Here is a 17,029-nt window from a genome sequence, read left to right as displayed (position 1 = left end):
CAAGTAATGGACAATGCTAAAAACAAAGAGAATTTCTATGTCATTTTTTACCTCACTTCTCCATGGAGAGGATCATTCCAGTCTAATGACCAGTGCATGAACCATGTGCAGTGGGTAGAAGTCATCCCAGACAAAGAAGAAAGGTAGATACAGACCTTCCGTAATTTAATATGCTCTCAACCCAAGCTTTGAAGAAATGGCTGGAGGTTTCTAAGGCTCTGCCAGGTAGTATTTTAGAAAACTCAGAGACACTATGTGAAACAATCTCAAATCAGACATTATCAAGTCACTCTTATGACAATCTCAGGCTTCTTTAAAACATCAAATGATCCATTTGTAAAACCTAAAGCGATTACAAGGAGTAAAATAATAGACCAAGAGTGTGGTCTCGAATCTCACTTTGTCTGGCCTGTAGGAAGTGGAAAATGATAGAAATATTTTGGCTCCAGAAAGTCTTTAACCTAAGCCTTGCAATAAAATCTTGGTACTAGATCTTATGGTGACAGAACTGCTGTAGGCGAGTTGACAGTGTCCTGAATCCCATGGTGGATACAAAAAAAAAATGACCTTGAGGGTAGGCTAAGATTTTATTCACCCTGGAGAACATGCATTCGGTTGATCCCTACCTTCCCCTTATTCCAAGATCAAATGTGGGACACATTATCCAGGGATAAGATCAGGGGAGTAAAGGGAAATTTACTTAAGCCAAGATCAGGAGAATAGTGGGTAAGACATGGTGATCAAAAGCGTACTCTGGAGACAGACCCTTCTGGGTGAGAATCTCTGCTATACAGACAATGAGATCTGTGACCAGAGCATGTTTCCAGCTTCTCTGCACCATAGTCCCTCAGATATGAAATGGAGGTAATAGAAATTACCCCACAGAAATTTGAAGATTAAATGAGATACTAAACATGAAGAGTACAGCGGACACGGCCCTTATTAGATGCTCAATAACTGTTATTATCATAACAATCCTATGACATGGGGAGCATTATTAAAAACAAATTTTCCAAATCTTTCTTGCTCTAAATTCTCTCTCCTGGACAACATTCCAGTTTGAGATGGTTTAAATATACAAGGTATAGAGTTTCCTGTGGCCCTTCTTACCTGGCTGAATTCCCCTTTCTGTGCCTTCCTGCTTTAACTGTCACTCAAGGCTTTTAGATTGAAACTCCCAGTTCAGATTTGATGAAAGAGTAAATGGGATTTTTTCCTTCCATTTCAAACTCATTAAGATGAAGAACAAGCAACACAAACAAACAAACAAACAAACAAAACCCACACACATTTATCTCAAAATTGAGCATCACCTAATGTTATGTGTAAATTCCCAAAAACCGGTGGTCAAAATAGTTCCTTTCCTCAAGCCCTGATATCGTATCTACCTTATCACCCTCCCACCTAAAGACTCCTCAGAACCATGGTTTATTTCTTTGCCTAAAAAAATCAGTAGACATTACAGAAAGTGTGAGTGGGTGGATAAATTAAGCACCTGAGAAAGTTAAATGAAAAATAATGGTTTATTCAAATGAATGATGCTGCTAACCAACACTTAGAAGCGATGGGAAGTTACATTTGACCTACTAAGAACTCACCAGAGGTCCTAAACTTATTCTGGAAAGGTGTTTGAAAGATACTGGCATTGGTAAAATCTAAAAAAACTTAACGCTTAAAAAAATCTTCATGGCTTAATTTCCTTACTTAAATACATACCAGTATGACTGATTCATTTTAAGTCAAAAGCTATAAATTGACAAATTTGATCTAATTAAGCACAATTGTGACTGCTAACCAATCCCCTCCCAGCTCTCTAACCAAATTATGAATTGGCCACTACATATTTTATTCCCAATCTTTTCCCTACTCTGCAAAATGCTTCTGGCCTGGGGTTTGTAACACAAAACAAGGTCTGAAGATGATCATCTATTTTGTATTTTTTCTGTCTTTATAGCTCTATACCAGTGGAGATATTTTACCACTTTTTCTCCCCTAAATAGGTATCAATTACTTTATTAGGTAACCCTCTAGTACCTAAATAAGGACCCCATGCAATAATGGAATGAGGACAGGCTTTAAACTTGTCCCACACCTAGGTCTAAATCTTTTATCTACAATCGAAATGCCTAAAAAAATTTTTAGTGCCTAAAAGTTGAGTGAAAGATATATCAACTGTAATATGGCCCCACAATGGAATAACTTTGAAAGTTATGTACTTACTGACTTGGAAAGAAGTTCATGATATGTTGTACAAAAAGAATGTATAGTATAATTTACAAAAATATAAAGACATAGATGCACAAAGTAAGAAGTATAGAATGGTTTAGCAACGCATTTTAACCAATATTTATCAGGCACCTATGATGTGCCAGACATAGTTGTATATGTCCAGGTTTTATCAGTGAACAAAATGAAGTCTTTGCTTTCATAGAGCTTAGATTCTAAGAAGCATCAGGAAAAAACATTAATATATAATTTAACATTAGGTATAACTATGAAGAAAAATAAAAAGGCATGCTACATTAGGCAAATCGTCAGATAATTTCCCTCAAGAAGTAACATTTGAGCACCTGCAGAGGAGGCAGGGAACCATGAAGATATCTGAGAATGAGAATTGCAAAGAGAGTAGCAAGTTTGCAGTGGCTGCGGTAAAAACATGTTTCCTAAACTCTTGAAAGAGAAAGTCAATATTGCTGAAGAGGAACAGAGGAGGGGTGTGGTTAAGAGATGAAATTAGGAAGCCATCAGGAGCAAATTAGGGCTTCTGAGGCCACAGCGAACACTGGATTTTAACTGGAAATGAGAAGTTAATGGAGAGTGTGGGCAGGAGAAATTAGATTCACATTTACATACTAAAATGTCAACAGCAGTTATCCCTGGTAGAAAAATTTCGGATTTTCCCTCACATTTTGCTTTTCTGTATTTATTCTCACTTTCACATTCATTTCTTTCTTTTCTCTCTCTAGCTCTCAAACTCTCTCAAAAGATGAACCTTACCATTTTCCCAACCAAAAGTTGTTAAAATCATTCAAGGGCTCTCAAGTATTTCAAACATGGTTACAATTAATGCCTTTATCTGTTTGTTTTTTGTCTTTTTCGTTATATCATGTCCCCTTGCCAGGTAAACACTTCTCTAAAAAAAGAAAAGAAAAAGAAAAACAATGTACCTACATTGATTGCTATTCAGCTCAAAGTGGTTAAAAACAGAACATTGTTTGCAATTAAACCAAATGTACAAGTCAGAGGTTCCCATATAAGCTATTAACATTTTAGGCTTCTGAGACATAAATGAGGTGAGGCAGGTTCTATAAATACAAAAAAAAGGGAGAATATGGTGTCCTGAAAAAGGCAGACGTGAGCCTTTTAGTCTACTTAACACAGAGTCAAAATTCTGTGTTTCTTGAAAGAACAATGAGATCCGAGTTATCATTAACTTTGTGAAAAAATGTTTAAATTGCCTTTTTACCTGTATAGTGCTTAAAGTAAACTCAAAGATACTCTGAAATAAATTTGAAAGTTTATAGTACTTTTAATGACATCCGTCCTCTGTGCTAATGTCCCAATTAACCAAGATTAACTGAAGATACAAACACTAAGGCATGACTTGTAAAAACTCAACAGTAAACTTCAACTTGAAGGCACAAACCTAGGAAACCACCTCTAATCACAACCCCCAAACTTGTTCCCATCCATCCCAGGACTCAGCCTCTCCTATCCTTAACAAGGCAACCTGCCATTTTTCTCCTTTGAAAAAGTTATCTGGAGTTGATGGAACAGAACCCCAAATTATCTAACATTCCTTTTATTCATTAACTTTTTATTAAATGCACAACCACCATTAAAGAAAAAACTTATGATAGCACTTTGTAAGTACAAATAATATATTTTATTTCATCCCTGAAAACAAAAAAAACAAAAATGTCCACATCTATTAAGACAGATTGAACAGTTATTCCAAACTTCACCTGGCAACGACATGTAATTAATTTCTTCACAAAAAGGTAGAATATAGAGAATGTCTGGAAAGCTACCTTTCATAAAACAGTACTTTTCTCATACTCATTTTAATAAAACGTTATAATTATTGCTACTACATGTAGTAGCATATTATAATAATGAACAATATCCAAAACTAAATACAATATAGTCTAAATCTAGAAGCTAGCTGCACTTAAGCAGTTATTATAGAGAATAAATACTATGAAATATAGGGCACCATATGGCAATTAAATTTGCTACAAGAGAAATTTAAATAAAGGTGTCCTTTGCTCTATACTAGAATTACCCAAGATTAAGATCTCTTGTGCTATATACATTAGCTGTTTTCCTGAAAAGATAAAGTCAATCTTCAAAATTTAAATTATATCTTAAGTGTTCTTCATTATTTTTAAGTGGTCATTATGTAAAATGAATATCTAACATATCTTTTAAATCCAAAATTTCATAAAGGAAGATACTCTTATATAATGTTAACATTTTCCAAGCAATTTAATGCAGCACAAATACCTTTATACACCTATACATCTGGCTAACGTCTGTAAGAACCCCATTCTCACAAATATCTCAATCTCCCCCACCCGGACAACATAATAAAAATTACCCAAATATGGAAATAATGTGCTTTCCTGACAGCATAGACACTCAAAGGGTTAAAATTTTAAATTAACATTCACGTATGTGAAAAATCATGAATAACTATACTGTTTTATTTTTAATCTCGTCATAAAAATATCTTTTATTCTTCAGAATATATATAAGAAAATGTTACGTATAAGATTAGAGATTACTATTTTAATGTTATTTAACTGTTCCAATGTTTAGAATAGGTTACAGACAGTGGCTACTACCCATTTCAAGATTATACTCATACAAATGTAATTTTTAAAAATATACAATAATTAACCTCCAGTTATTCCGAAGGATAGTGCAAATGAAGACATTCTTTGGGTCATTATTTCAAAACATTATTTCAACATTATACTTCTTTACTCTGCTCATAGTCTCAGTAACAAAACCTAGTACTGGAAGTAAGCACATTCTCTAAAGCATTAGTCTAACGGTTATACATATTGAGAGCAAATGACAGAATGATTCAATAACAACTTTCTCCACTTGTCTGAAAAACATGTTATATATTTAAATAAATATTTTATAGAAACGAATCCACATCTTTCAATGTTTTTGTTTCAGCTCGATTGCAAATAAAAGATTTATACAAAGATCACCTACCTGCTCACTACATCGACCATGTTACTAAATTCCCTTTAAGGATATAGTACAGCATTGAAGAGACTTGCCTGCAGGCAAACTAATAACTTAAAATTTATATACAGAGTTAGAGTTCCATGAATCCAGATTCCTTGAAAATGTGTAGAGCTTTTATTATAAAGTATTACTCTATCCTAGTCAGCGATTTAAAAGCTTTTCTGTCATGGGATGCACTCCATGGTGGATGTAGCAGCACGAGGTGATCTCCAACTGCTATCTGATGCTGCCTGATGCATTTATCCTTTTATTTGTGGTTACTGGCACCAGATTCCCACTAGTACCATTGGTAGTGTTGGTTGCTGAGGCGTTCACAACAATGTAGTCAACTTTGTTCTCTAGCTTTACTAAGCGTTGTAAAATGTCATCCAGAAGGACAGCAATTGTTCTTTTTAGATCCGCTAGGGGGAAAAATCAGAATACACGATGTTAAACATTGGAAGAGCACTTAATATTTGTGTTTTTATAGTCTGAGGATAAAAGTGAACCATTATTGTCATCTGAAAGAAAATATACTGAGGAGAAAGCACTCATACCACGAACAGGAAAGGCCTAATTATTTTAATCAAAAGCATCACATTTAGAGTTTCTTAAAGGAATTTCAGAGTTATAAATGGGGAAGCTCTCACTTTTCTAGTGCAATAAAACGGATTTAAAGTCTGGTTCAAAAGCTGGTCCCTCTGTGAGGAACCTGTTCACCTTGCGTTTCTTCAGCAGTTCGCAAAGATCACTGTGGTCTAGGCAGCTAAGGAAAAGCCAGTAACTGAGCTATGAAAGTCAATGAAGCGCAGAACCAAGAAACCTGGAACTTCCACAGGCTGAGGTATGGGGGAGCCTAGGATCTAGGGTAGCTGCCAGGAACCTGATTCGTGCTGTAGAGATACTACTAGTTTTGGCTTAAATTTCATACAGAAAATGATATGGACTATCTAGAAGGGACAAAAATATAGAAACAAAGTAGATTAGAGGTTATCAAGGGCCAGCAGAAAGGGGAATGGAGAGTTACTGCTTAATGGTTACAGATTCTTGTCTAAAGTGATTCAAGGTTTGGAAAGTTAGTCCCGATGGCTGTGCAACACTGCAAAAATAATTAGTGCCACTGAACTGTACACTTAAAAATGGTTAGAATGGCAAATTTTGTTATATTTTACCAAAATGTGTGTGTGTGTGTGTGGATAGATAGGTAGGGGTGTGTGTGTGTGTGGAGGGAGGGAGGGGGAGAGAGAGGGAGAGAGAGGGAGATATCTTACTGAAAGATGGAAAAAAAGACACCAGAAAGGAGTAGTGAGGGTGGTGGTAATAGAAGGTGGTTAGAAAATGCTCTGAAAATAAAACAAACGACAAGAAAAGAATGTAATAGAAAGTGAGGAAAAACTTTACTTGGAGAAAGTCCACTCATGGAAGAATGAGATTTCCCAGGCAGTGTATCTTCTGGCATCGTTCATCATGAGCACTTACATAGTCTAGTTTAGTAGGAATGTATAACGAAAAAAAGGACAAGAAAAAAACCTTTGACAAAAAGTATTTAGCGATGAAATGTCATGATACATACAACTTCATTTAAATGGTACCCCCCAAAAAGCACATATATTTGTACAGAGAAGATAAAAACAAATGTAGAAAATTTTTTAACAAATGGTGAGTCTACATGAAAGATATATATTTACCATGCAATTTTCCCTAACTTTCTATAGATTGAAAAGTTGCAAAACAAAAGCCCAGGAGAGGAGATATTTCTTTATTAAGACCTTTCAACCAAGAGTTATAATAGTATCTGGTAAATAGGAGAGAATTAAATATTTTTTAAATCTTTCAGCAACAAGACTAACAGGTAACTGCTGGATCCCTGTTCACTCCTGGCGGTCACTTCCTGTATAATATTTGAAGAGGAAGCAATTTAGGCCAGAGAAGTCTAGTTAGAAAAGACTAGGGTAAGGGGCCTTACCAACTTGTTAACATAAAATGAAGCTAAAGTCCTAGGAGGTTTGACACCAACCTGGGGTGTGACATGGATTATAAAAGTAGCTTAATCATTGATTGGAGTCAGGGTTAAGAATAGCAATTAAAGGAAAATTTGGGATTAATGAGAAACAAATAATATGATGACTTTAACAATATTCTAAATTATCATTAAATATTCCCACTCAAATTTTCTAAAATCAATTGTTTAAATAAAATATTACAAAAGACTAAGATATTTTTAACTACCGTGTTCCATGGTATAAAATTAGCTGAAAAACCAGGACTAAAGTTTCATGAACTTGAGATTCTTTTAAATATACCAAAACTCGGGGGGTGGCTCCATAGTGTAGTGGTTAGCACATCTGCTTTACACACAGAAAGTCCTGGTCTTGCGCCCCAGGTGGAGCCATGGACCATACCCCAGGTGCGCCAGGCCCCGAGTGCACGCCACCAGCGTGTGGGAGGAGACACCCCACCTTCAGAGATCCAGTTCTTAAGGGGAAACAGCAACATCCATAGGTCAGGGGTAGAAGTGGGGGGTGGAGAGGAGGAATTAAAGAGGGGAAAAATAAATAAATAAATATACCAAAACTCCCCCTTTCTCTAGATTAATAATCTAATTTTATGTTCATGTTTCATGGGACTATATATTACGGCAGCACTTCCCCCATGAAACTCTATCACTGAAGGTGCTACTTTTAATAAAAAAAGAACTCCTTCTCTGCCATGGGCGCCTGTTCAGAATCCCGGAAAGCAACTTCAAAGTGGATTCCGTATCCTATCCATCCTTTTACTCTCAGCTACCTAGCTCGATGCTTCATCACACAGCGGACACTCAACAAATCTTTGAAAAGAACATCTGCTGTATGTCTGATTCATGTGTTTGGTAGGTGGTGCCATTTTTGAGATTGATGTGAAGATCAGATTTAGAAAATAAAACCATTTAAGGTTGCTTTATTTCTGTTTTATGCTTCCCATTCTGGGAGAAGAAATCAAATAGCTTAAGGGGAGGAAAAAGAACAGAAAAGAATGGAAAAAATTACAAAGCCACATAAGAACATAAATACTATAAAAATAGTACCTAGCCTACTTGATTATTTCACAGTACACGATTATTTTACAGTACACAAAAATCAAAAGCAGGGTACCATGTTATTAAATATACAAAAGATTTTGGATATTAAAAGATTCTAACTATACTATAACGTAATCAGGGATTATGAGGCACAGCAGGAAGCCACTACCATCCCAAGGCCTATGGAACATAGAAAAAAAGCAGCTATGTTACCAGAGCCCAAGTCCAAGGATACCTAGTGTAAAACAAGTCTGACACTACAAAGGAGATACTACCTAAGGCAGAGAGAGAGAAAAACACCCTCGCATTTCCCTTCCTCCTACTTTCCAAAACTGTGACACTGTCTCCCATTGACTGAAAAAGTAGGCAGAAGCTAGCTGATGTGGGAACTTGCAAAAAGCCACCTACTGGAATCACTCACCTCCTGGCATCACCCTCCCTTGAGATATAAAGCAGAATAGAGAAAGGGCAACCAGCCATAGGCCCAGCACAAACAGCAAGTATACATGCCTTCATGGACGCCATACTTATGATTCTGTCTTGATTTATCTCTTATTTATATCTCAGTAGGTTTTATTGTTTTTATTCATAATGTGAACTGCCTCAAATCTGTTGTATATAAGAGGCAGATATAAAGATAGCCGTGTATATATATACAAGAAAGAACAAAACTGCAGTAAAATGTAATAAAATGACTAATGAAAATAAAACATAAAAGTGTTTAATGCATTGTATAAATGAAAAACTTTTCCTTACTAATATTTTACAAATTCAAATTGATACTTTACCACCACTAACATCAGCTTAATGGTACAAGGAAGAAAACTTAGAAATCACTTCTTAATTATCAAAGTGAATTACCCACTGTAGAGTTTTCTGAAGCTAGCAATAAAACAAAAATGATTTCTTAAAAATATGAAATCATTTAAATATTGGAGAAAAAAGAGTAGTTAGGCTTTAAAAGTGGTTTTAAAAACCTCATAAACCCTATATAAATGTACAGTTTACTTTTACATTTCTAATATAACTACTGTCTCCCATTGAGTGCTGAATAAATTATGTTATTCAACAAATATTTTATTACTTCCCTACTTAAAACTGCAAGGCACATACTGATCTCATAAGTGGATCAGTATATGTTCCCATCAAACTTTAAATACAAATTAAGTGCTTTGGAGCATAAAATAAGTCTAATTTTTCTTAAGCAAAAAAAAAGAAAAACTAATAATGGATTTGACTAAACAATATAAATCATAAATAAGCTACGTTTTAAATAGCCACATCAAAATTAACTTCTAATAGGTATTCTGAGATTGACTTTCCTTTAGGAGACAGAATATTCTAAGAACTATTCATTTTACAGGTTTGGTTTAGAGTTTTGTTTTGGATTTTTTTTTTTTGATAATTTTATTTTGAGATAATTGGAGATTTACATATATAGTCGTAAGAAATAATAAATGCAGAAATTCCTGTACCGAGTATCCCTCAATACTAATATCTTGCAAAAACACACTCAACATCATAACCAGGATACTGACATTGATAAAGATGCAGAATTTTTCCATTACCACAAGGATCTCGATGTTGGTCCTTTTATAGTAATACCCTCCTCCTTCTCATTAGCCTGCTAGTATAGCGAATTATATTGATTGATTTTTGAAAATTGAATCAGCCTTGCATCCCTAGAAAAAATGTCACTTGGTCATGGTGTTTAGTTCTTTGTATATGTTGCCAAATTCTGTTGGCTAATATTTCTTAAGGATTTTCACATCTATATTCATGAGGAAAACTGGTCTGCAGTTTCTCTTTCTTATACTTTGTCTGGTTTTGGTATAAATACAATTCTAGCTTCAAAGAATGAACTGGGATGTGTACCCTCCTCTTCTATATTCTGGAAAAGACTGTGTAGAATTGACATTAATTCTTAAACTTTTGATAGAATTCTCAGTGAAACCAATTCAGCCTTGAAGATTTCTTTTTTGGGAGTTCACAAACTATAAATTCAATTTCCTTAATAGTTTTTTGGTTATTCATGTTAATTCATAAAGAGTGAGTGTGGTAGTTTGTGGTTTTCAAGGAGCAGATCCATTTCATCTAAAGTATCAAATTTATGTGCGTAGAGCTATTGATAGTCCCTCATTACCTTTTTGATGTCTGCATGGTCTGTAGTGACACTCATTTTTTCATTGCTGATACTGGCGATTTCTATCTTCTCTGTCAGTCTTGCTAGAAGTCTGTCCATTTTGGGGGGGTTTTTTTTTGACCCTTACGAAGGACAAGCTCTTTGTTTCATTGATTATTCTCTACTGTTTTCTTTCGATTTCATTGATTTTTGTTCTTGAACATTTCCTTCCTTCTTAGTGCTCTGAGTTTGTTTTGCTCTTCTTTTTCTAGGTTCTGGAAATGGGAGTTTAGATGATGGATTTGAGACTTCTCTTTCCTCAAGTATGCATTTAGCACTCTAAATTTCCCTCAGCACTGCTTTTGCTGTGACCCACAATTTCTATGTTGTATTTCCATTTTCATTCAATTCAATGTATTTTTTAAATTTCCTTTGAGACTTCCTCTCTGATCCACAGATTATTTAGAAGAGTGTCTGTTTAGTTTCCAATTATTTGGAGATTTTATTATCTCCGTTACTAATTTCTAGTTTGAGTTCACTATGGTCACAGAATACATCCTGGATGATTTCGAGTTTTTTAAATTTGTTGAGATTTATTTTAAGGCCCAGCATATGATGATTTTGGTGACTATTCCATGGACTCTTAAAAAAAAAAACATGTATTCTGCTGTTGTTGGTAAAGCCTCTATATATGTAAATAAGATTCCATGATTAGACTGTGTTCCTTAGATCTTCTATATCCTTGTAGATTTTCTGTCTAGTAGTTTAACAGTTCCTGAAGACAGGCGTGTTTAAGTTCTCACTGTAATCGTGGATTTCTCTATTTCTGCTTTTACTTCTTTCAGTTTATAGATACACATTTAGGGTTGTTATTTCTTCTGGGTGGGTTGACCCTTTTATGATCATATAATGTCTCTCTCTGATTTTGGTGGTTTTCTTTGCTCTAAAGTCTACTTTAACTGATATTAATGGAGCCATTCCTTATCTTGTTTGTATACTGTATCTTTTCCCATCCTTTTACTTTCAGCCAGCCAATATCATTAAATTTGACAGCACATACATGGGTCACTTTTTTTAATCCAGTCTGCCAATGTCCTTTAGAACATTTATATTTAATTATGATATATTAGGGCTTAAGTCTGTCATTTCATTTTTTTTGTTTTGTTTTTTCTGTTTCTCACTTCCCTGATTTCTTTTTCCTGCCTTCCTGTGGATTACTTGAATATTTTTTAGAATTCTTTGACTGATCTGTAGTGTTTCTAAATGTACCTCTTCATATAGTTTTAGTGGCTGCTCTAGGTATATTATATAGATATCATAGCAATTTTACTAATTTGACAAATATATAATCTTACCTCTCTTTACCATCTGTGATGGTTCGCTTTATATGTCAACGTAGCTAGGCTAAGGCACCTACACAAATCCACCAGTCTAGTTGTTGCTGTGAAGGTAGTTTTTAGGTGTGACTAGCATTTAAATCAGTAGACTTTCAGTAGAGAGGCTTACTTACATAAGGTGCATAGAACTCATCCAATCAGCTGAAACCCTTAAGAAAAAAGACTGAAGTTCCCGGAATAGAAAGCAATTCTGCCTCCAGATGACTACCCTTGGACTCAGGACAACATCAGCTCTTGACAGAATTTTCAGTCTGTCAGTCTACCCTACAGATTTTGGACTTTCCAACCCCCACAACTGTATAAGCCAATTTCTTAAAGTCCACCAACCTCTCTCCCTGCTGTTTATCTGGAAAGCCCTAATACACCATTCTTTACCCTACTCCATTATAAAATATTGCCTTGAATATTTCCTCTATGTACATTTTGAATCTCATCAGTGTTATAATTTTTGCTTCAACCATCATAGTTTGAAAAACTCAAGAAAAAAAGGAAACCTATAGAATTACCCTTATTTTTATTTACCATGTTATTCCTTCCTTCCTGGCATTCCAGGTTCCTCCTTAAATCACTTCGCCTGTTTAAAGAATTCCTTTAGCCAACTCTTGGAGCAGGCGTGCTGTGACAAATTCTTGTCCTTCATCTGAGAATAACTTTCATCTCCTCTTCATTCCTGAAGGATGTTTTCACTGGGTATAGATATCTGGGTTGATAGCTCTTTGCTTGCAGCATTTGAAAAATATTTTGCCACTTCCTTCTGGCTATGATGGTTTCTAATGAGAAATCCACTGTCTTTTGAATTGTTTTTCTACTCTGTTATTTTTCTCTAGTTACTTTCAAGACTTTTTTTTCTAGTTGCTCTTTAACTTTTCAGAAGTTCAATTATAATGTATCTTGGCATGAATTCTGGAGTTTATCTTGCTCAGGGTTCACTCAGTTTCTTGAATCTGAGGTCTGTGTCTCCTGCCAAATTTGGGAAGTTTGCAGCCATTATTTCTTTTGAGTACTTTTCCAGTTCTGCCCTCATTCTCTTCTTTTCCAAAACTCCAATGACACAAATGTTACATCTTTTATGATAGTCCCACAGGTCCCTGAAGCTCTGTTCATTTTTTTCCAGTCTATTTTTCTCTCTGTTGTATAGATTGGGTAATTACTGTTTTATATCCTAGTTCATTAATTTTTCCCTCTGTCCTCTCCTTTCTGCTGTTGAGTTAATCTGATGAACTTTTTATTTTAATTATTGTATTTTTCAGCTCAAAAATTTCCATGTGCTTTTTCTTTATATTTTCTATTTATCTGCTGAGGTTTTCTGTTTCTTTGTTGATGCTCTTTTTTCATTTGCTTTGTGTTCACTAATTCCTTATCGAAGCATTTTTAATCATGACTGTTTTGAAATCTTTTTCAAAAGATAATTCTAATATCTGTCATTGTCTTTTTTAATTCAGGTAGAGATTTTCCCTGTTCTTCATATAACACGTGACTTATATTTGAAACCTGTACATTTCCATATTATGAGATTGTGGATCTTATTTATCTCCTATTTTAGGCGATATTCTCTGAAACCACTGTGGCAAGGCAGAGGGATGCCACCTTGTCACTACCAGGTGTAAGCAGAAGTCTAGGTTCCCTACCTGGCCTTCACTGTCACCTGAGGGTGGCGAGGTCCTCATCATTCCTGGATGGAGGTGGCAGTTCCACATTCCCATGCGCTCTTGACATTGTGGTGGGGCTGACCTCCTTACCACTGGGCGATGATGAAAATCCTGACTCTCCACTAGGTCTCCTCTGGCTTCACCCCAGAGGGAGGATGGACACACATTTTGCCATGTGGAGGTGGGCATTTTGGCTCTCCATGTGGTCTCTACTGGTACCATGGGAGCGTGGGGTGGGGGTACATGTCCCATCATTGCCTCACAAGGATGGAAATCTAGGCTCCCAGCAAACAAGATAATCTTTTAACCTCTCCTATAAACAAAGAAATACAAAAGCAAACAAGTAGATGCCATCTGAAACTAAATAGAATTGATGAAGTGTGGAGAAACGGGCATTTTCACACTGGTGAGAAAGTGGCAGTAGGAACGTATACTGGTACAGCCTTTCTGGAGGGCAATCTGACAAATGTCTAGTAAATTTAACGTGCATATCCCTGACCAAAAAATTCCACTTCTAGAAAATCTATCCTTCTGAAACATTCATAAACATGAAATACTCACACACGCAAATATATTTCATACACACACACACACACACACACACACACACACGCACACTGCAGCAATGAATCAAACAAACAAAAAGAAGTTAGCAACAAATTATCCATCATTACAGAATAAGGGGGAAGGGGAATAGTTATAAAATGAAACAATATTATTTCATTAAAAAGGATGAAAGAAACCTGTATGTAATAACATGGAAAGATATTCACTGTAATTAAGTGAAAATAAAGAAGCTGCAAACTCGTATCCACAGTACAGTCTCATTTTTGTTCAAAATAAAACAGTGTGCTGGACCATAGCAAACTACAGCTGGTTGGCTGCCTATCTTTGTAAATAAAGTTTTACTGGAACACAGCCATGCTTACTTATTGCAATGGAGGTCATATAACCCACAAAGCTGAAATATTTACTATTTAGCCTTTTACGAAAAAGTATCCTACCCCTCATATATGCCATATCAACTGACGTTCTCTCTGCTCTATTTTTACTTATCTATGTCATATATTCCTGTAATATCTGAACGCTTATAATAAACATAATGTTTTTATAATAATAAGTAAAAAAACATTTCAGAGAATTGGTTAAATACCATGTGGCCATTAAATAATGCAGGTATAAATTAACAGAAATATCTCCACCATATATTAAATTTTAAAACCCAGTTTACAAAATACCATGTGTAGATGAGTCTCATTTTTCATTTTAAAAATGAGTTGTTATACACAGCTGGGCAGCATAGCACAGACAGCTATCATTTAAAATATCACAGTTATTTTGCTCAAGTAGAAGGAATTTTGGTTTTAAGTACTTCTCTTGCTCTAAAAGAATTGCTTCTTTATTGCTTCTATCAGTGTCTTTGAACTAAGCAGAATGAAAAAAGATATAATTTCTATATCTATATCTGCCACAAGTAGATCCATCTCAGTTTATACCAATTCCTTCATGTCTAACCATCTAAATTTGATCCTCATTACTTCATAAAAACCATCATTAAGAGAGAGAAGAAAAAATAGATAGTGTCCAGGGCATTCCCAGATAAAGATGGTAAACTGAACAAAGGCATTTAACCTCTGCTGACTCTGAATACACCGCAAAAACAATAAAAGTGCTTTTTTCTCTTTTTCTTTTTTTTTCTTTTTTTTAAGCATAAATCCATGAAGCCAAAGGTAACAAGAGAGGCCACAAAAGCAACAAAACACCAGAAGCTGGAAAGCAGATGAATGTTTACTGGCTTGGTAGACCTGAAAAAGTTGGATCTGAAAAGAGAAGAAAAACCAAGAAATGATTCAGAACCTCACCCTCAAGACCCAGGAATGGTTACACTGGGTACCAATAAAAACGGATAAAGAAGCAACTAAAAACAGAAGTATTCAATGAAATTTTATCTATAAAGTAATAATACGATTCCTAAATTCTTTATACCACTCCGAAACTGGGCAACAGCTACTACCCCCCACCATTGCAGAAAAATCTCAGATTTTCTGAAGCCAGTATAGTAGTTTGAAAACCTGGGTACCACACTGAAAACTGAGGAAGAGAGTGAAAGTTTACATCGTAGTACTGAGGCCACCCCTCCTCCCATAGCCTTTTCCTTTCATTCAGATCCCAGGACACTTGGAGGCCTATATTCTCCAGCAAGAGATTGGAAGTCTTTCTCAAGGGAATTTGCCCAGCTCAAGAAGAAAAACCTAAATACATTGATATGTGGAATATCCCCCCAAAATAGACACTGAATATTGTATAATAAAGAATTTGGCTGGCCTTTGTCCCGGGCCTGGGCATTTAGGATTTTCTGAATGATAAGAGTGCCTTTGTTATTCATGGTGGACCCATGGGGCGACACCTGATAGTTTATATTAATAAAGTGTCTCAGACTGGGCCCTTAGATAGTTTGTGATAATGAGATGATGCAGGATGGAAGCTAGTCTTGCCAAAAAGAGCAACCACGTGATTACAGAGTTAGGGCTTTTTGGTCAACATCAAATAGAAGGGCTGGAAACTGAGTTCAACCACGTGGCCAGTGATAGAGTCGATCACACCTACACAATGAAACCACAATAAAAACTCTGGACACCAATGCTCAGGTGAGCTTCCCTGGTTGCCAATACTCTAAATATTCTCACACACTGATGTGCCAGAAGGGTAGTATGTCCTGATTCTAGGAGAGAAGAGAGCAGAAATTTTACATTTAGAACCTTCTCAGACCTTTTGCCCTATGCGTCTCCCTCTTTGGCTGGTTCTGATTTTCTTCCTGCTATAATAAAACTGTAATTGTAAGTATTGCGCTTCAAGTGAGTTCTGTGAGCCAATAGTGAATTATGAAACATGGGGGGTAGTGGAAACTCTTAAATTTTTAGCCAGCTGGTCAGAAGTAAGGGTGACCTGAGGATTCCCAAATTTATGACTTGTGTCTGAAGTAAGAGCAGTATGGTGGAGGATTATGCCTTAACTTGTGAAATTTGGTCTTACTCCAGGTAGCTGGTATCAGAAGTCATTACAAATAATAAGAATACTCCCAAGAAAATGTTCCAGCCAGATCATCCTGTAGTGCATACCACCCAACAACTAAACACTTCCTACGAAGCTTTTAGTGTCTCACTCTTTTAAAAAGCCTCAAAAGGCTAAGGATCACCAGACATATTTGGAAAAAATGGAAGAAGACTTCAGAAAAGCTATCATTGATAACCTTAGAGAAAAACAAAAAAGAACTCACAGAAGTTAAAAATACAAGAGACAAAATAAAAAAACTTTATAAAGAGGTAAAAATAAGGCTGAAGAAATATCTCAAAAAAATAAAGCAAAATGACAAAGAGATGGAAACTAGAAGAGTTAATAAAGGAAAACAGTTCAGAGGGCCTAAATGCGGAATAACAGATTTCAAAAAAGAATGAAAACAATGGGGAGAAAGAAATCAAATATATAATTTAGAAAAAATATTCCAGAATTAAAGAATATAAGTTTTTCAGGATTTAAAGTACCCACTGAGGTCCAGCTC

At 35.5% G+C, this 17,029-nt stretch overlaps 1 protein-coding gene across 1 annotated transcript in view; it reads right to left on the bottom strand.

The window, feature by feature from the left end:
• Nucleotides 1-5,363: 5,363 nt before the first annotated feature.
• The window catches only part of CCDC126 (coiled-coil domain containing 126), a 26,542-nt gene continuing 14,876 nt past the window's right edge, over nt 5,364-17,029 (bottom strand). The window contains exon 3 of the mRNA XM_011361668.2: nt 5,364-5,666. Coding sequence (XP_011359970.1) covers nt 5,482-5,666 — 185 coding nt within the window. The 3' untranslated portion in view covers nt 5,364-5,481. The remainder of the gene's footprint in view (nt 5,667-17,029) is intronic.

The sequence above is a fragment of the Pteropus vampyrus genome, unplaced genomic scaffold, assembly GCF_000151845.1.
Source record: "Pteropus vampyrus isolate Shadow unplaced genomic scaffold, Pvam_2.0 Scaffold69, whole genome shotgun sequence".
NCBI classification, from domain to species: domain Eukaryota; kingdom Metazoa; phylum Chordata; class Mammalia; order Chiroptera; family Pteropodidae; genus Pteropus; species Pteropus vampyrus.
This window is presented reverse-complemented; position numbering and strand designations above follow the sequence as displayed.